Source organism: Gracilinanus agilis, chromosome 3 (assembly GCF_016433145.1).
Source record: "Gracilinanus agilis isolate LMUSP501 chromosome 3, AgileGrace, whole genome shotgun sequence".
Classification (NCBI taxonomy): domain Eukaryota; kingdom Metazoa; phylum Chordata; class Mammalia; order Didelphimorphia; family Didelphidae; genus Gracilinanus; species Gracilinanus agilis.
Window position 1 is genome coordinate 253,935,955 of NC_058132.1, and position 20,422 is coordinate 253,956,376.

Sequence of the window (20,422 nt, forward strand, 5' to 3'; positions counted from 1 at the left end):
CAATAAAAAAAATCTACCATCTGAGGATCAGTGTTCTGGAAATGAGATTCTTTGAACTTCATAAGCCTAATTCTCAGATAGCAAACACACAGTTCATTTCCAAGCCTGAGTAACATATTTTTTAAAGCTTTATTTATATCTTGTATACATTTTTGAGTATACATTGTCTCACTCTGATAGAATGTAAACTCTTTGAGGGTAGGGACTATTTCATTTTTGTCTTTGTATCACCAATGCCTAGCCAGGTCTTGAAACATTTGTTATTCAGTCATGTTTGACTCTTTGTGACTCCATTTGGGAATTTCTTGGTAAAGATGCTGGAGTAGTTTGCCATTTTCTTCTCCTGCTCATTTTACAGAAAATGAAATTGAGGCAACAGGGTTAAGTGACTCGCCCAGGGTCACACAGCTAGTGAGTCTCTGAGGCTGGATTCAAACTCAGAAGGATAAATTTTCCTGGTTCCAGGCCAGGTATTCTATGTGCCGTAGGTTTTTGTAAAGTGTTTTGCAAATCTTAAAGCACTATATAAGTGCAATGACTATTTAAGGTAACCAGTTCCCTAGGACTGGTGTTTTATCCACTGAATCACCTATCTGCCTATTCTTGGAACTTAGTAGGTACCTGATACCTTTTGGAGTGATTCTTAAAAACAATAACAACTCAAACTTTAAATGACTATTATCATATCATTAATGATTAGAACCCACACAATGGATTTTGTTCCAAAGTCCTCGCATCTTGAAAGTCTCTCAATGACATTTTGCCTAAACAGAATGTTATGACACTGAATCAGTGGCTTGGAAAACTTGACTTTTTAATGTTAGCTTAAATCAATTGAGAGTTCTAGTCATCTCTTAATCAATCTTGTATAAAACAGAGACAGGAGCAGCATAGAGACACAGACTAAAGACAGAAAGTCTAGCTTGTTCTACCCTGCCAATTTTTTGATGTGTGATTCTAAGGCTAGAATTTTTGAGTATTTCATTAGCTATCAACCTGCAAGATTTAGGGAAAGGAGGAGCTATCTCTGGATTCCTAGAATCTTAGTTCAAATCTCAGCTCTGTCATTTACTGCTTAGTAACTTTAGGCAATTTACTTACTCTTCCTGTGTCTGAATTTCCTCCTCTATATAATGAGACGATGGCCTATGGAAATCTCTTTTTGTTGTTAAATCTCTGAATCCATGATATAATAGCAAGTGGGCTTTCTTTACATATGTGTTGTCCTAGCTTCAAAGTCAAAGTCCTAACCTCTGTTCTCAAAGACCTAATTTTGGCTCTAATTGCTATAGTATTTATTACCTCAATTTCATATTGAACAATGTTCTTTGTTCATGGCTTGCATCAGGATGCTTGGGATGTAGAAGTTTATTGCTGTAGAAGCATTGTCCTATTTTAGTTCCTCTCTTGGGAAACATTTTGGACAAGAGACAACTTAATTTTATTTTCCATGATTTTCTGTAGTTGAGACAGATAAAAAAAGCAATCATCATGAACTTCCAATGCTTGTATCTGACTTGCTTATTTTAATCATTTGTGGAGTTTTTAGTGTTTTGAGCCATGGGCTAATGTAGCAGAAATTAGCAAATGACCAAATTTCTTTTTCAGGAATGCCTTACTACTGTGATCATGAAGCCATCACCTGACTCTTGAACACAGTCATATTTTTAAATGAGTTTTTTAAAAAAAGCATTAAAAATTAAAGGTTTGTCTTAAAAATATTCTTAGAAATTTCCCAGCAAGCCCATTTAGGAAGAACAGTCACACCTGGATAATATTAGCCCTTTGGTACCTAACTCTTTCTACATACTTTATTTATTTATTTATTTTACTTTCAAATGACTTTATTGCTTTTTAAATTATATTTTTATTTTGAATATTTTCCCATAGTTACATATTTCATGCTCTTTCCCTCTCCCCCAATCCTCCTAACCCCCCTTAACTGATGCACAATTCCACTGGGTTTTACATGTATCATTGATTAAGACCCAATTCTATATTATTGATAGTTAGACTAGAGTTATCATTTAGTGTCTACATCCGCAATAATATCCCCATCAGCCCATGTGTTCAAGCAGTTGTTTTTCTTCTGTGTTTCTACTTCCACAATTCTTCCTCTGAGTGTGGCTAGTTTTCTTTCTCATAAGTCCCTCAGCCTTGCTCTTGATTCTTGCATTGCTGCTAGTAGAGAAGTTCGATTGTGCCACAGTGTGTCCGTCTCTGTGTATAATGTTCTCCTGGTTCTGTTCCTTTCACACTGCATCAATTCCTGGAGGTCATTCCAGTTCACATGGAATTCCTTCAGTTCATTATTCCTTTGAGCACAATTATCTACATATTTTTAATTTATTCACTCAGTGCACCTGCCATTGTTGGAAAAGCCTAAATGTTCAGATTTGTGTATTTATATTAAGGTTGTACTTTTGGATTTTATTTTTAAACTGGGAAAGTTACAATGAAAAGAACCAATTTCTAGGCAGTGTGTGCTTGGACCTCTTCCTGTGGCATCTTTGAGTATGGTAGATTTTTGTTTGTTTGTTTGTTTGTCTTTTTGGGTGATAGTGGTGGTAGCAGTGGCTGGAGCTAGGGTGGAGGGTAAGGAGTTGGTGTTGACAGGTAATTTAAAAGTGTGGTTCCAAGAGACCCTTGCCTACTTTTTCTTTTCCTTCCTTCTTTCTATCTTTTAAAAAAATCCTTATCTTCCATTTTAGAATCAACACTGTGTATTGGTTCTAAGACAGGAGAGTAGTAAAGGCTAGACAATAGAGGTGAAGTGATTTGCTCAGGGTTACACAGCTAAGGAAATGTCTGAGGTAAGATTTGAATCCAGGACCTCTCATCTCTAAGTCTGGCACTCAATCCACTGAGCCACCTAGTTGGCTCCTCTCTCCCCCTTATTTTTCAATCTGTTTTCTCTTTATAAGAATTTTTACCTGAAAAGTGGCTCGAGGAAGTGGCATCCTGCTAAATGTTTAACAACCAGTTCTCTGGGAAAAAAATGTATTCATGACATACTTTGAAGTTTAATTTGCAACATATCATCATCTATAGAATAAAGAAAAACCTGATAAATCAAGGTCTGATTAGTATTTGTCAATTTCTGATATGTAAATACCCATCCTGAAAATTGAACAACAAGTTCTCTCAAATAGGGTTGAACTGACTTCTTCACACTCCTGGTCATTTCAGGCAATTTCAGAGGAAAGAAAATGTTTTTTGTTTTTTTAAAACAACGGTATCTTGGTTAAAGATATATAATTGAAAAAAAATTTTTTTTCCAGAGGCATTTTGTTTTCTTAAAGCAAGGCTTTAAAAGATATTTTACTTAGATACAGGACTTTAAAATTAAGGTTTTAAGTCAAAATTTAGGATGTCAGATTTACTTTTTCCAGATGTTTTGGACATCTGTACACAAATATTTTACCTTCTTAGTACTTCAGTTTATTACACTAAATACCTAGCATGGTGGCTCGTACATAGAAGGTACTTAAGAAAGGGTTCTTGTTCTGGAACAACAAAGTTGGGATAGGATCACTTGTCAATATTTAAGTGATTTGTGAGAAAATATATATATATATATTTGCAAAACTACCTAGAAACTGAAGTGCATAGAAGATAAAATAGAACCTAAACTACCTGTAGCTGTTTTTTCAAGTCCTTTGCATTTCTCAGAGGAGGCTGATTTTCCAATGGAGTTTTCTCCCTTTCTCTTTCAGTGAATACTGGGGCATCTTATATTAGCCAGAATTTGATGACTGTTAAGAGGCATCACAACAAAGATATAGATTTAGTTTATTTTGTTTTCTGTAAAGATATTTCCAATCAATAGTTATTTGGAAGTTATTAATAAGCATGGAGTGTTCCTCCTAAAAGACAAATTTGAAAAATGATTTATAGAGAATTTGCTGATAAATAAATTGGCCTTGTTGTGTTGCTTACCTGAGTGATTGAAAACTTGTTTTGAAGTACTTATGCCCCTAAAAACTTTCTTGCTAAAATTTTTTTCATGAATATTTAATGTCTTTAAGCAGGTACAATTTTCTTGCATTTTCTAAGAATTGATTTAAGAAAGTATTTAAATTAGTGACTATCATGTGCCCTGTTAGGGATATATGTACAGATATAAAATTTTAGCAGAACCAAAACTATACCCTACAATTTAACTGTACTAAATGTTTATGGAGAAATTTTATTGATTATGTATGTATGTATGTATAAAATGTATGTATGTCTCCTTAAGAGGGCAATATATTTTATGTGATTTTTTCTTGGAGATATTTTCTATGTAAGCTAATATATTGTTCATTTAGGAATGTGAATTTGAATACTTTTTAGGTAGACTGGACCTTATATTGTTAAAATTTTTCAATCAGGAGTTTTTAGAAGCTGGTGAGACAAATACACTGAACTTACAAATGGATTAAGTTGGATTACCAACAATAGACCTAATTGATAAAAGTGATTTAATATATGTTGTGTTAACAGTTAAACCCCCAAAGTCCCTAATCTCCTATGGAAATATTGCTTTGTAGAGCAAAATCCAAGGAGAGGTTCTGGGATTCCAGAGTGAATTTGTACATTCCTTTAGGGCATTTTTGCAAGGGAGGTTGTTGTGTTTTAAAGGTAGTTGATAAGAGACCTGCACCACCAACCCCAGACCTGCACCACCAACCACCATCATGCATTAGTCTATAGAAGGTATTTGGGTGTATGTACTCCTGTACCACTCTGTACCACCATTTAGGCAAGGGAAATTTCTGACCATTTGCAGCATACATTATAAATCAGGATGTCACTACCAGACAATCAGATTTGAACATTCCATGCACAAAGTAGCCTTTATCCCCAAGGAATAGATCACTTAACTGTGTTTATGTGACTCTGTCGATATGCCTTTCGTTTACATGAAGTCAGGATAATGCATTGTTTATTTTTTCTAGGAGTAGGTGGCTATGGTGTATATTTACCTAATTTTTGATTGAGTTACAAAATAATTGAAATTGGTAATTCATCATGATTGGTAATTAACCCATTGTGGGGGACATAAGAAATACAAATATACAAATGCCAAAGAATCAACCCCTCCTGTAAGGAGACTCCGTAAGGAGAATGTTTTTGAGTCCTCTTCAAGATGTTTCTGTGTTAGTTGCTTTCTTTAAAATTCCCTACTTGGCACAAGCTGCTTAGGGAGGTCCTTGGCTAGACATTTGGGTTAACTACAGAGGATTTGCTTCTGCCAAATTAGTGCCACTTGCTCTAGAAGTCCTATGAAAAATTTAGATAAATGTTTGTTGAATGAATGAATGGATGGAGGAGTGGATTTTTAGTCATCATCCAATTTATATTCTCTTCATATTACTAAGAAGACATGGGGATGCTGCTGTCTTTGGGGAGAAACTTGTATCTTTTGATATATCCCAAGTTAATTTGACTTCCAGAAAAGAATTGAGGCCTAAAGTTGGTGGAAGATGGCTTGAATACTTATTTAAGGCTTATTTCTCCAATGATAAGAATGATGTAGTTCTATGAACCTGGATTTTAAAATGATGAAGGTGGGAAATGCTTAAAAATTATGATGGTAGCAAATGGTTTTATTTAGAAGTCATATTCTCAGTTACATTACCCACAATGATAAATCATCTAATGAAAAAAAAGTTATTTTTGACTGCTCAATGATTTGTCTCCAAAGTCTTCACCCATGCATTTATGCTTTAACAATACTGTCTGGTCATCATATACAGGAGAATTTGCTATAAATGTTGGAGAGTTTGGCATAAATGAAGGGGAGGGGTTTTTATAATAGCAAGAATAATATAGTTGATTCCCAGCTTTATTTCCCTTTTTTTTAACTTATGTAAGATCATGAATTTAAGGTTAAAAGGAACCTTAATAGCCTACTACCTCATTTTACAGAGGAGGAACTGAGGCACAGGGAGGTATATTTCCACTTAGGACAGAACTCATCTCTGCTCTATTACCCTGCCTCTACTCTGCAATAGATTCTGGAAGATTACCATATTATATAGTCATGTAATCCTACTCTCTGTGAATATGTGTAATGAGAGTGGAGAAGGGACAGAAAGAAAAGAACAATTTAAATTTAAAGAATTTAAAAACTCAAATTTGATTTAAAATCTTACTTGCTCAAGAAAGTTTTTTCTCCTTTTTAATTTTATTTTTAAGCCCTTAACTTCTGTGTGTTGGCTCATAGGTGGAAGAGTGGTAAGGGTGGGCAAGGGGGTCAAGTGACTTGCCCAGGGTCACACAGCTGGGAAGTGTCTGAGGCCAGATTTGAACCTAGGACCTCCCTTCTCTAGGCCTGACTCTCAATCCACTGAGCTACCCAGCTGCCCCCTTTTCTCCTTTTTTGTAAACAATGCAGTTTAGTAGAAAGAGCATGGGGTTTCACTGGGTTTTCAAATAGAGGAGAATGGATTTCATTTTTGACTCCACTACCCATAACCGCTTAACTTTGAACAAGTTACTATATCTCTACAGTTTTGTTTCTCATTTATAATTTGCTCACAGGGCCATTATAAGAAACATGCATTGTGAACCTTAAACCAATATTCATACATTTATTGATTATTATCATTGAATGCCTTTGAGAAATAGGATGGGATTGTGATGCAAAGAGGTCCAAGAGAATTTCATCATTTTTTAAATCATATCTTGAGTTTTTAATTAGTTTTCTCTTTCTTTGGGGTGTTGTATTACAGCATGTGACAGTGGGCAGTTCCGCTGTGGGAATGGTCGGTGCATCCCTGCACATTGGAGGTGTGATGGAGCCAAGGATTGTTCAGATGACACAGATGAAGCAGGCTGCCGTAAGTGAGGAATGAGCATGGAGGAGTAAAGCTGGGCATGAAAATTCATTTTATTAATGTAAAAAGTTTGGGGGTATAAAAGTGGAATTAGAGGGTGGGCTGCAGTGAAACCCCCAAAAGCAGGATCAGTCTTGATAGAAATCAAAGATGGTTGCAGGAACTGTTATCTTGAAACAGGATCAGTTGAAGACCATTGGAACCACGAGTATAAAAGGGGGAAACTTCCAAGCGGGGTTGTTGGTTTTGGGACCTATGATGGAGAAGGAAGTGAATGCCTACAGCTCTCTGGTTCAAACCTACTCAAAGCCTTGCTGTCTCAAGATAACAGTTCTTGCAGACATCTTTGATTTCTGTCAAGACTGATCCTGCTTCTTGGGGTTCCACTCTAATTCCACTTTTACAGGGGTACTTAAAACTTTTTTTCCACATTATTTAATTTATTTTTTTTTCTAGAATATTTTTGCATGGTTACATGATCCATGTTCTCTCCTTCCCCTTTTCTCTCCCCCCTCCTGGAACTGATAAGCAATTCCACTGGTTTATACATGTCTTATTACTCAAAACCTATTTCCATATTTATTCATATTTGTAATAGAGTAATCATTTAAAAGCACAACCCGAAATCATACTTACTTAATACTTTGACATAAAAATAGTTCTATAAATGGAAAACTCTAGATGCTAGTTATGGAATCCAGGGGTAGACCTCTGTCCTTTGACATGGTGGAAATGTGCATCACTTTACCTTCTATTAGGGAGTGAAGAATATCTTCATCATTCTAACATCTGTCCCCTGGCCATGTACCAGAAACCCGATGCACCTCTGAAAATGCTCCTGAAGGTTTTTGGAAGCATACTGACAGCAATTTTTGTTCATTCATTATGAACATTTTGCCTACCAAGAGAGAAAAGTCAAGAGCATTGATAATTGGATGATTACTGCTCCTGGCCTAAATGGAAGTCTATTTTTACATGAAAAATATAAAATGGTTTGTTTGGAGTACGACAAAGGAGCCAGAGAGGCTGGTAGTATGGCCACGTGTTAGATTTTCTTTCCCAATTTAAATTTAGTCACCTGTAATTCCTCACCTTTCTTCTTTTCCCTTAGGTATCAACAAGATAGCAAAAGAAAGGTCTGATTGAATCTTAAATTGTTGGAGGAATGATGGTAGAACAATTGAATTCCTATTATATTAGTTGGAAGTGACTGAGCATAGGATGAAGGGGGAATATCTCATATCATTCAGCAGTTCCCTTAAAAATGGTACCATTTTATCTCTCCATTTAGTTAAAATTAAGGTGGAACAATTTGGAATCCCTCCCTGCCCAACAGTAATAAGGCAGCACTACTCTTCTTTGAGACAACGCATCTTCATTATAGAATTTGTAAAAGTTAATTTAGAACTAATATAAATTGATAATTTAATCACTTTTAAAAAACATGAAATGAGGGTATTTTTGTGTGTTATGCCTAACTTTTTTCTTTCATATATTTTAGAAACTGGCTAGGCCAAGGGAAAGACCATTTATGTTGGCTGTGAAATAATGGAGTTGGATTTAGTGATCTCTGAGGTCCCTTCTACCTCTAAATTATATGATCCTATAGTCTTAGCTTGGAACTATAGACTCTCTTGTACTATGTTGTTATACCTTGCACCTAAGAACATAATATAGAGTCTTATGCACACAAACTTGTTCATATAACTTTAAACAAATGTTCATTTTTAAACTCCTTTCACTGAATGTTTGGTATGCTAAGTGATTTTCTGGTTTGTTCTAGCTCATCCTTCTTGTGAGGCAAGCCAGTTTCAGTGCCACAGTGATGGAGAGTGTATCCCTCGTGCCTGGGTTTGTGATGATGAAGAAGACTGTGATGATGGGTCAGATGAACATCAGCAGTGCCGTAAGTACTGACATTGTTTGAATAGGATAATAGGGTCATATAAATTTAGAACCCCTGGGAATCTTAGAGATCAACTTATATCACCATCTCATTTTACATATGAAGTATTAAGTTTGAGAGATGTTAATGATTTGCTCAAATGTATAGAGCTAGTAATTGGCAGAACCATGGATTTTAACCTAGGCCTTCTGATTCGAAATCTGGGGCTCTGTCTACTGTTTCATGAATGAACATGGAATGATATTGTAATATGTCATTCATATAATACAATTGATCTAATTTTTGTTGTTGGAATTGTTCAGGTATGTCTGAGTCTTGGTGCCCCCATTTGGCATTTTCTTGGCAAAGATACAGGAATGGCTTGCCATTTCCTTATCCAGTTCATTTTACAGATGAGAAAACTGGGGCGAATGGGCAAAAATTATTTACCCAAGGTCACCTAGCTAGCAGTATCTTTGCACAAAATCCCCAAATGGAGTCATGAAGAGTCAGATATCATTGAAATGACTGAATCACATCCTGTACTGGATGATCCAGAAACAAAGCAAAGATAAAAGTGAAAATGACCATCACTTCTGCTTGGAAGATTGAGGTTGTGGAATATGGTTTAGACATTTGGAACAATATCTTCATTTCTAACCTGCCAATGTCCACACTAGAATATGGTAAATAAACTGAATGTGGTTTTAGGAAAAGGCAAAGGTAAGATGGCAATTCCATTATAATTAATCAACCTCCAAGAAATTGACTAAGCCTTTGCCTCACTTGTAGTAATGTTCAAAAACTGTACTTTAGGCTTCTAAATTATGCTTTTACAAGATATCTTTCTTCCCTTTCTTCTCTAATGAGCATTTCACCAGATCAGATTCTGAAGGATAAACAGTTAGGTCTAATCTTATTATTTTTTACTCTAGAAGTTCTTTAATCTAATGGGGTTTTATAAAATAAGTCTTTAGAAGAGAAGAGTATAGTTAAGAGGTGGAGAAAGGGGACTGGTAAATAGGAGTAAATCAGTTATACTTTTATGCATAGTTCAAAGGTTGATAGACCTTTTGCATCTGTTTCTAAGACTGACTTTAGCTATAAAATATACTATAGCCATTTGCTTCTGTCCTATAGGTAACTGGTTATGATTTTATTGATTTAGGTATCCCCTGCATTAACATAGACAACTATACTTCCTGGTCAGTTGGCCTAGCAGATAGAGAACAATTCAAGTTCTTTTCCTGACATATACTTGCCGTGTGATCTGTGATCTGTGATCACTTAGTCTCATAGGGTCCCAGTTTCAAATGGATATGTGACATAGAGAGAAAAGGCCACATCATAAATAAATTAGAAAAATATGGAAAAAATGACCATATTATACGTATAGTAGGAGAAAAGTTCATGACTAAATAAGGAATGGAAATGATCATAGAAGAAAAAGTGATAATGTAAATTTAATTAAAAATCAATTACAGAAAATTTAAAAGGGTTTTTTGCATAAACAAATCAAAGTTAAGATTAAACAGAAAGCAATGAATTGGGAAAATGCAGCAGGTTTCTTTGATAAAGATCTCACTTATAAGACATATAAGCAAATGATTCATATTTATAAGAATAACACTAAGGCAAAGTCATAAAACAGTTGAAGAAATGTTTCCATTCTGCATAGGATTTATATTGGTAGGCAGCTAGGTGGCATGGTAGGTAAAGCACCAGGCTTGGAGTCAAGAAGATGAAGTTCAAATCCAGCCTCAACACTTACTAGCTGTGAGACTTTGGGCAAGTCTCTTAACCTCTGCTTGCCTTAATCTACTGGATAAGGAAATAGCAAACCACTTTAGCATCTTTGCCAGAAACTCCCCCTGGACAGTTTTGGTGTGCTCTAGTTCATGAGTTCATGATGAGTTGGACACAATTAAACAATAAGACATTCCCTAGTATCACAGAAATCAAATTGGGACAAAAATGAAACAAAAACAAAAAACCCAACTTGTACTGCAATTCTTCTATGACTTAGTTAATAACAATTGGCATTTATATAATGTATTATAAACACATCTCATTTGAATTTCACAATAGCCTTGTGAGAAAGGTAATATAAGTATTAGCATCTTCAGTTTATAGATAAGGAAACTGAAGCTTAAAGACATCAAGAGACACAGACAGCAAGTGTTGGGGTTGGGATTTGAATCCTAGTCTTATTCTAATTCTATCATACTGTCCAGTCAGGCCAGGTTGCCTCTTTGGTCTTTGTGGGTTCCTCTGTCTGAAAGAGTTATCAACTAGAGGCTGTTCTTTTTTTATATTTAATTAGTTCATTAATAATATTTTTCTATGGTTACATGATTCATGTTCTTTTTCTCCCCTCCTTTCTCCCCTCTCCTGTAGCTAACAAGCATTTCCACCAGGTTTTACATGTACCATTGATCAAGATCCATTCCCATATTATTAATATTTGCATTAGAGTGATTGTTTAGAGTCTACATCCCCAGTCATATCCCCACCAACCCAAGTGATCAAGCAGTTGTTTTTCGTCTGTGTTTCTACTCCCACAGTTCTTTCTCTAGGTGTGGATAGCGTTCTTTCTCATAAGTCTCTCAGAGTTATCCTGGATCATTGCATTGCTGTTAGTAGAGAAGTCCATTATATTCGATTGTGCCACAGTGTATCCATCTCTGTGTATAATGTTTTCCTGGTTCTGCTCCTTTCATTCTGCATCAATTCTTGGAGGTCATTCCAGTTCACATGGAATTCTTCCAGTTCATTATTCCTTTGAGCATAATAGCATTCCATCACCAGCAGATACCACAATTTGTTCAGCCATTCCCCAATCGAAGGGCATCCCTTCATTTTCCAATTTTTTGCCACCACAAAAAGCACGGCTATAAATATTTTTGTACAAGTCTTTTTCCTTATTATCTCTTTGGGGGTACAAATCCAGCAATGGTATGGCTGGATCAAAGGGCAGACAGTCTTTTAGTGCTCTTTGGGCATAGTTCCAAATTGCTATCCAGAATGGTTGGATCAATTCCCAACCACCATCATTAATGTCCCAATTTTGTCACATCCCCTCCAACATTTATTACTTTCCTTTGCTGTCATGTTAGCTAATCTGCTAGGTGTGAGGTGTTGTTTTGATTTGCATTTCAACTAGAGACTGTTCTTAGTGATGAACATTTTTACATTTGACTAGACTAGTCCTGGGACAAAAGCCTCACAGTCAGTCCATCAATAAAGATTTGTTTTTCAGCTTTTAAGGATCTGATAGAATTTGAGTTCCACCAGTTGGCAGCTAGGTGGTGCAGTGGATAGAGTGCTGGGCTAAGAGTCAGAGACTAATTTTTCTGAGTTCAAATCTGGCCTCAGACATTTACTAGCTGTGTGACTCTGGGCAAGTCACTTAACCCAATTTGCCCTGGTTTCCTCAGCTGTAAAATGAGCTGGTGAAGGAAATAGTAAACCACTCCAGTGGTTTCTTTGCCGAGAAAATCTCAAATAGAGTCAGGAAGAGTCAGACATGACTGAAAATATCTTAGCCAATAACAACCATAGGGTTGCTTCTATGTCACTAAGAGGCAGCTGAGTAGGAGATGAGGACAACTTCAATCCGATTAAAACATTCATTAAGCTTTAACTGGATAAAAGGCAGTGTTAGACTCTGGGGATTCAAAGACAAAAACCAAGAGTCAACTGCCCTCAAGGAGTTTAAAATCTATACAACATGTACAATGATAAATAAATACAAGATTTGAGGAGGGAGAGAATGCTAATTACTAATGGGAGCAAGAAAAGCTTTAGAAGGTGCTGTCTGAGCTGAGCCTCAATGGAACTTAGGTGGAGAGAGTGCATTTTAGGCACAGAAACAGCCTTTTTGAAGGCACAGAGATGGGGAAAGTGTTGAATTTGGGGGAGTGAAAATAGGACAGTTTGATTGGAACATGGAGTGTGTGAAACAGAGTAGGATGAAATAAGACTGGCAAGATCAGTTGGAGGCAGATTGTTGTTGATGGTTTTAAATGACAAGCTGAAGAGTTGGGATTTTATCTTTGAGGCAATAGGTAGGTACCTTCAATTTTGGATTAGAGGAGCGGGATTGATCTATGCCTTCAGAAGTTAATTTGTCAGCCATAGGGGGAATCCGTGCTATAAAAATTACTACCCAAACCTACTCATGTCCAAATAAATTAAAATCAATCACTGAGAAAAGTCCTTCAAATTTTTAAAAAAGTAGTTTTAAACCCTCACCATTCTGGTGAGGGTTTATCAGCAGTTTTGGTGCCCCATGTTCTCCAACTTAATTACTTTATTAAGGTTTTCAGCAGCTTGCAAGGAAATTATGTAACTGGAAGATGCTGGAGACAGCTCTGTAGCTAATCTGCAGCTTAAGGAAGTGAGTGTGGGGGTGAAGTAACATGGGATTAAATAGCATTCACAAAGCTGATGGTAGGAAATATTAACAATTCAAGCACAGTACTTGTTTTATTAGGCAGGGAGGGGTTCTTAAATTCTTTTGTGTCATGGACCCTTTTGGCAGGCTAGGGAAACCTATGGAGTTATAATGATTTCAAATAAAAAAATAAAATGCAAAGTATTGCAAAGGAAATGAATTACGTTGAAATCAAAGTGATTAGCTATCAAAATATGGTTAAAGAAATTTATATGGCCCAGATTAAGAATATGTGTTCTAGAGTATATTTACATTTAAGCCTTACTTATTTACAATTTAATTTCTATGATTCAAAGACTAATATTTTCTGGGCTTTTTATAACTATGGTCTGGATTAGATGTGAGAGGTCAGGCTGCACATCTTTTATATATTCTGATTCAATCCATCAACAAGTATTTATTAGGACCCACTATATACCAGGCACTGTGGTAGGTACTGTGGATTCAAAAACAAGGAATCCATACCAGAAGGAGTTTACATTCAATTACCAAATATTGTCTGGACACACTATGTGCTTTATAAATATTAATAAATAAGGATATTGCCCCACTGTGTGATATTATTTAATTTAGGTTAGGCTCTGTGTAGCTAGGAAAACCCCCATGATACTAGCTTATAAGAAAGAATTTCTAAGGGGAGCAGGTGGTCTCGCTTTTCTATATCCCTCCCCTCTAACTGAAAACTTGTAGAAATTGTTAGTTGATTTGCAAGCTACCAGAAAAGGGCCTGCTTCCTGGCGGAATACAACTCAACTTCAGTATAAGATTAGCAGATTCTGACTACATATTATGAAAAGGGTTTTTCTGTTCACCATATGCATATTCTATAGAGACTAGGAATTTGTAATTTGCAATAGACCTCAGCTAATCTTCCCAGAGCCAATTTTAATGTCCATCAAGATTCTGGCCAGCAACTTAATGCAGTCATTGTCAACATCGTTGTTCCCGATCAAATAAAAAGCAGATGTTTTTTGATGGTTCCTTTGCATGGGGCCTTATTCTGTCCTTGGATGCATGCTGATGGAGAGCCTATTGACTCCTGGATGCATGTATGAAAGGTTGGAATTTGGCCCAGTACGTGGGAATCTTGTACTGAGTTAGAACCCTTTCAGCCAAGTCACTAGATGCCAAGGAGTCTTTTGATGAAGCAGAATAGAGATTTTTTTTTTTTAAGAAAAATTCACATCAGATAAATTTGGTTTAAATCTAAGAATGTAGAAAATTTATTCTGTCTTTTTATGCTAATGCTTGAGCTTTTGACCAGACAAATGGTCTATGCTTTGAGTCCACCCCCCCAAAATTCTCCTCCACTCTGTGTCAGTTGTAGTACAGTATGGGGGAAATGGTGTATGAGAAAGACCTTCATTTGCAAGAGTGATGAAAACTCCTAAGTATACCGCCTGGCCAAGTGTAGAGTATTGCAGAATGGTTTTGAATTAGGAGCAGCATTTATGCAGCAATTATTGCATATTTAGGAGTTACCGATATTTATTACATATACTTCTGGTTAAATGTAGGAATGGAATGGAAATGCTATCATGTTATCGAAGCTTACTTTTTATGAAGGAAATGTTATATACATACATGGACACCAGTAATTTTATGTGGGTATTTTGTTGTTGTTCAATTGTTTTCAGTCTTGTCCAACTCCTCATGTCCCATTTGGGGTTTTCTTGGCAAAGACACTAGAATGCTTTGCCAGTTCCTTCTCCAGCTCATGGTGAGGAAACTGAGGCCAACGGGGTTAAGTGACTTGTCCAACTAGAAAGTGTTTGAGGTGAAATTTGAACTCAGGAAGATGAGTCTTCCTGACCTTAGGCCATGTGAGTACAAGTACCCAAATGTCTTTGGATTTTGAAACACTTAGATTGGTAGTTGGAGGTATAGAGTTAATTTCTTAACTTGTCAGTCCATTACTTTCTCCTTAGACTAGCCCTTTTCAGTCTCTAGAAGTAAATAAAAATAAATACAAATGACTTCTTCACTACTCCCTCAGGATTAATTACAAATGGGAGGTTTGCTAAGGATCTGTTTGCAAGATCGTGAATTTCCTTTTCATTCCCCTACTACTGTATGTAGGAACCTGGTTATCTCAATTCTTGAACTCAATGAGTGAGAATCCTTTACTCCCTTTCTCATGTTGGTTGACTGAATTTGCCATTTTATATTTGGCATTTGACACACATCTTTGTGTGTCAAATAGTTTTTAACAAGCTTTAAATTTAAATTTTCTTCCCAGATAGCCATTATGACTCCTAAAGACCAAATATAGGACTAGAAAAATCTAAATAGTAGGAACAGGTAAATTTAGATTTTTTGGGTAGAATTAGTAAAATGAAAGTGATGCTGACACTTGGATTAATTAGTTTACTATCACTTTCTTTAGAGTTCCTTGTTCTTACTTTTGGGGAGTGAAAAGAGATCTCTTCAGTCTCAGAGAAGCAATTGGAAACATAGATTTAGATTAAATAAATTCTACAGGAATTTAACAGAGGATAGTCAGCCTTCTTAACCTTCCTCAAATTAAGGCAATTGTAACGTTTTAAGAATTACATGTCCGTTATCGGCGGAAATAAAACAATTTGACAATGTCTACCTTCCAACTTTTATTTGTTGAAATAGATACAGAAACTGTGGAGCAAAAACCAATATAGTTAAAGAAACACAGTTAACTTTTCTGTGCTTAATTATTGGAAATATGGCTTTTAGAGATTTCATAATATAGAATTAATTTTTAATTTTTTAAATCTTTAACTTTTTTATGATGTATAATTTTATCAGATGTTACCAATTAATTTTCAGCAACTAAGAAAAAAGTAATAAATTAACCAATTTGAAATTAACCATTTCAAATACTACAACTTTTGCGAAACATGTTCAGTCATAACTGATTCTTCATGACCCTATTTGAGTTTTTTTTTTTTTTGCAAAGATATTGGAGTTTTTTGCCATTTCCTTCTCCAGATCATTTTACAGATGAGGAAACTGAGGCCAGAAGAGTTAAGTGACTTGCCCAGGGTCAGACAGTAAGTTATATGAGGCCAGATTTAAATTTAGGAAGATAAGTCTTCCTGACTGTAGGCCTGGCACTCTATCCACTGGGTCATCTAGCTATGCCACCTAACCAAGACATAGATAATTACAGTAGAATTTTCTTAATGTCCAACTTACCAAATGGAAAAAAAATCATTAAATTTTGAGCAATGTATACATGGGTATAAATTGTTTTTTTTTTCCACTTAAGAAGTTCTTTCCCCCACCACTTTTAGTTTTTTTAGTACTCACTACCTTTCAAAGGTCTAAGGATCTTTTTTTTTTGTATTTTCTTAGCAGAAAAAATGATTTTGACATCTGAGGATTTTTCCCTGCTGTATTCATGTGAAGCTCTATTTTTAATTGCCATTTGCTCTAGAAGTCTGAAGGCAGATGTCCCTTCCCAGGAGAGAATCAAGATTCTATTTGGAGAATTGATGAAAGTCATATTCTTTCCTAAGCATTTCACTTTTTTATTATTTATGAGGATAATTTTCCAATCTTAAAAGTGAGAGTAATGTAATTTCACCTATCGCCATTCTTACCTCAGATGAGCCAAGTGAGATGCACTGGTTATAGTACGTAAAATTCCTGGGCCTCAAGTCAGAATGATTCCTCACTTCAAATCCTATCCTCAGCCACACACACAGCTGTGTGATCCTGGACAACTCATAACTTGTCAGATTCAGTTTTTGCAATAGGAACAGTAGCACCTATCTGGAAGGTGGTGAGGGCGGTGCTGTGAATATCTACTGTGATAATGAATGTAAAGTGTTGTCTGGATGTGAACTGTGACTGAAGTGCTTCTGTATCAAGCACTCTGATTCACCAGATGGCTTTACCCATTTTAGCCAGTGATAAAATTAGTCAAAATTGGTAATGCCATGCCCTCATAAGCCCTTCTAGAGTTTGTTATAGCAAAGTATGTGAGACCCTTAAAGAGGTTCAGGAATCCTTCCTTGATTAATAACATTTACTAAATCCTTTAGCTGACCCTTCTCTGCAATTATATAATTTTAAGAATTCTGTCATGCAATGGGCAGAAATCAAACCATCTAACAATGTCTACTTCCCAACTTTTTATCTGTTGAAATTGCTAAGAAATTGTGATATTTAATACCATCAAATAATTACTACAATCATAAACATAAAATTTGTTACATAAAACAATTATAAATAATTCCTACAATTAAATAAATTTGGCTTTTCTTTTATTCGATCCCCATTCGTGTCTACTTGCCTACATTGTTCATCACATGTAAACAGACATTAATTAAGCACTTCTAGGTGCAGAATGTGATTAGGTTCTGGGGTTGATACATGATTCCTCACAGTAAGAAACTTATCCTTAAACACAGATAATCACAATACAATGCATTTAGGGGGTGATAATGCCCGAATACCTGTACATTGAGTTATAATTGACAGCATTGCATGGTAGGTGCTTTAGTGAGTTAGAATACAAAGGGTTAAATAAAGTGTTAGAGGAAACTTGTTACCAGCTTGGGGTGGGGGGCAGTATTTAAGTCAACCTTTAAATGATAAGGAATTTAATAGGTGAAGAGGGGGAGGAAGGGCAGAGCAGTGGCCATAATTAATCTTTACCTTACACCCTGAAACACTGTATTGATGCTTAGTGAATGTAATCCAGTTTCCTTTCCCACACTTCCTTCTCCCTAATGGCCTCATTAATACCTGGCAAACATAAAGAGACAGGGAAGAATAAAGCCCATTGGTCTGTATTTGGAGTGAAATAGAAATTAAATGTCCTTTTCTTCTCTTTCCAGCTGGACGGACGTGTTCAAGTCAACAGATGACATGCCCTAATGGTCAGTGCATCCCAAATGAATACAGGTGTGATCGAGTCAGAGACTGTCCAGATGGAGCTGATGAGAGAGGCTGCCGTAAGTCTTCTCAATCATAGCATTGTATAGGATTTCACCTCCCATTCCCCTTCGGTATTTTAATCAAATTTTAAGATTAAGGGGTTTGTTGATGGACAGAAATGGCTACAATATGCTTCTTGTTATCAAAATCTCGTGGCAGATTCTTAGGTGGATTAGGTTGATGTTCTGATATGATCCCATTATTATAAGACATTCTCAGTTTGTACTGCCACGGGACACTGAGTTCTAGGCTGTTGGAGTGTGTAGATGTTATCATTAAAATAATACCAGGTAACAACACCTTCCAGGGGGAAAAAAAGATCACTGAATACATAGAATAGTTAAAGTCCAGTGGAATTAATCTTAACTTTAAAAACATTTCTTTAACAAGTTGCTGGATCAAATATCCCGGTGAATTTCTTGCATGCTCATATTCTGCAAAACACTGCTCAAAAAGGTTACATTTGGAAATGGATACCCCCTTATGTCATTGACATAGTTTTTATTTATTAAGAGTATTATTAAGAGTCACTGTTAAGTAGATGTATAATTATTGATTAAATCCTGTTTAAGTTTTTGATGTGCAGAGGAAGCAATTTGCTTTTACTCTATCTTGGGATTTCATGGATTCTAGACCCAAAGTCACATTAATTTTAATGCTCAAACCATAAGTGTTACCAGAAGCAAAGGTTTCCTTATATATTTTTTCTTACTGATGTTCTAATCTGCCATTTATTATCTTATAATGGCACAGTGGCTCTCCATGATTCCAGTCATGGACAGTTAAAGATATATTTCCTCCAAAGCCTGGATTTCTCTGAATAACAAATTGAGGTTTTATGAGTTATTCATGATTCCAGAGGATTGATGATGAATCAGTCAGTCAGGCATCGTGCTAAGTTCTGGGGGTACAAAGAAAGACAAAAGATGTTCCCTGCTTTCAAGGAGTTCACAGTCTAGAGGGAAAGACAATATGAAAACAATTATGTACAAAATAATATATGCAGGATAAATTGGAGATAAATGATGGATAAATACATTGAAAATGTAGCAATCAGCTCTGTTGAGTCCCATTACTGTCTTGTCATTTCCTGTTCCCTCTACCCCTGAAACAAGTGACATATAGAAAATATAACTTAAACTTGCAATTATAAAATAGGCAGCAAGAGTTCTAAAGATAGCTGAAATCTGTATACTTAGCAGATTTAGATAAATACAGTGCAAAAAGCAGAAAATATTCATACATAAAAACTTAACTTTGCCGAGAGGTTTATTTACATAGGTTTATAAAGGCACCAGAAATTGGACACCCAGTCTATTGCTTGCACTTCTCTCTTTTATTTATACAAATGGATAAAAATGAATGCTTAACCTGAAATGGCATTTTGAAAAAAAACACACAGCTAACAGATTATTTGGATTTCTTTGTTGTGCATCACCTGTAGCCAACTCCAAAGTCACTAGTAACACCTCTTCTCAACTTTGCCAGTGGACCATGGAATTTAAGGCCACTCTTCAAAGAAAGCCCCCAAATACAATCTGCTCTCATGACTTGGCATGTTAAATGCCCTAGCTACACCAAAGTAGGCAAGGAAGAGGAGTAATTTTAGAAATATTTGAAAGAGAGGTAAATTGTAGGCTTGTTTGGTCAGAAAACACAAATCTTGCTGATGAGTATGACCAATGTGTAGATAAAAGAATCCAGCTTTCTTCTGTCTGCTTATATACCATATAAGCTTGACCAGTATACACTATAGCCTTTGCAAATATCCCTGCCAATGTAGTAGGTCTGCTTTTAAATATACTGTCTTTTCTTTTCCTTTCCTTTAGTTTTTTTTATTAATATGGGCAAATTTAGTGAAACTGAAGATAGGACCATATATACATACTGTGCTCATTTAACATCTTTTTAATATCATTTGACACATTTTATATTTTGATTTTATGGTTGTAGTCAGAGAAGTAGAAGAAAGAAATGCTGTAGAAACATGCCAAGGGGAGAGCCAATCATGAAAGAGGACAGGGTTTGGACCTTTTTTTGTTTTTGGTTTGAAATTAAGGCATGAAATATGTCCTTTAGCATTATAGTCATGCCTTCTGGATTCTTGGTTTGAATTCATGAAATTTCAGGTCGAATATATTTTACAAACAAGCAGTTTCCTCCCACAAAGCGTTTATTGTCAGTTGTTTCAGTTATGTCCAACTCTTTGTGACCCTATTTGGGGTATCTTGGCAAAGATACAGGAGTTGTTTACCCTTTCTTTCTTTAGCTTATTTTACAGATGAGGAAACTGAGGCCAACAGGGTTAAGTGACTTTCCCAGGTCACACAACTAATG

General features: G+C 35.8%; 1 protein-coding gene across 1 annotated transcript in view; it reads left to right on the forward strand.

The window, feature by feature from the left end:
* The window catches only part of LRP2 (LDL receptor related protein 2), a 255,109-nt gene that overhangs the window by 42,294 nt on the left and 192,393 nt on the right, over positions 1-20,422 (forward strand). The window contains exons 2-4 of the mRNA XM_044669095.1: positions 6,720-6,827; positions 8,608-8,730; positions 17,986-18,102. Of these exons, the coding sequence (XP_044525030.1) occupies positions 6,720-6,827; positions 8,608-8,730; positions 17,986-18,102 (348 nt within the window). The remainder of the gene's footprint in view (positions 1-6,719; positions 6,828-8,607; positions 8,731-17,985; positions 18,103-20,422) is intronic.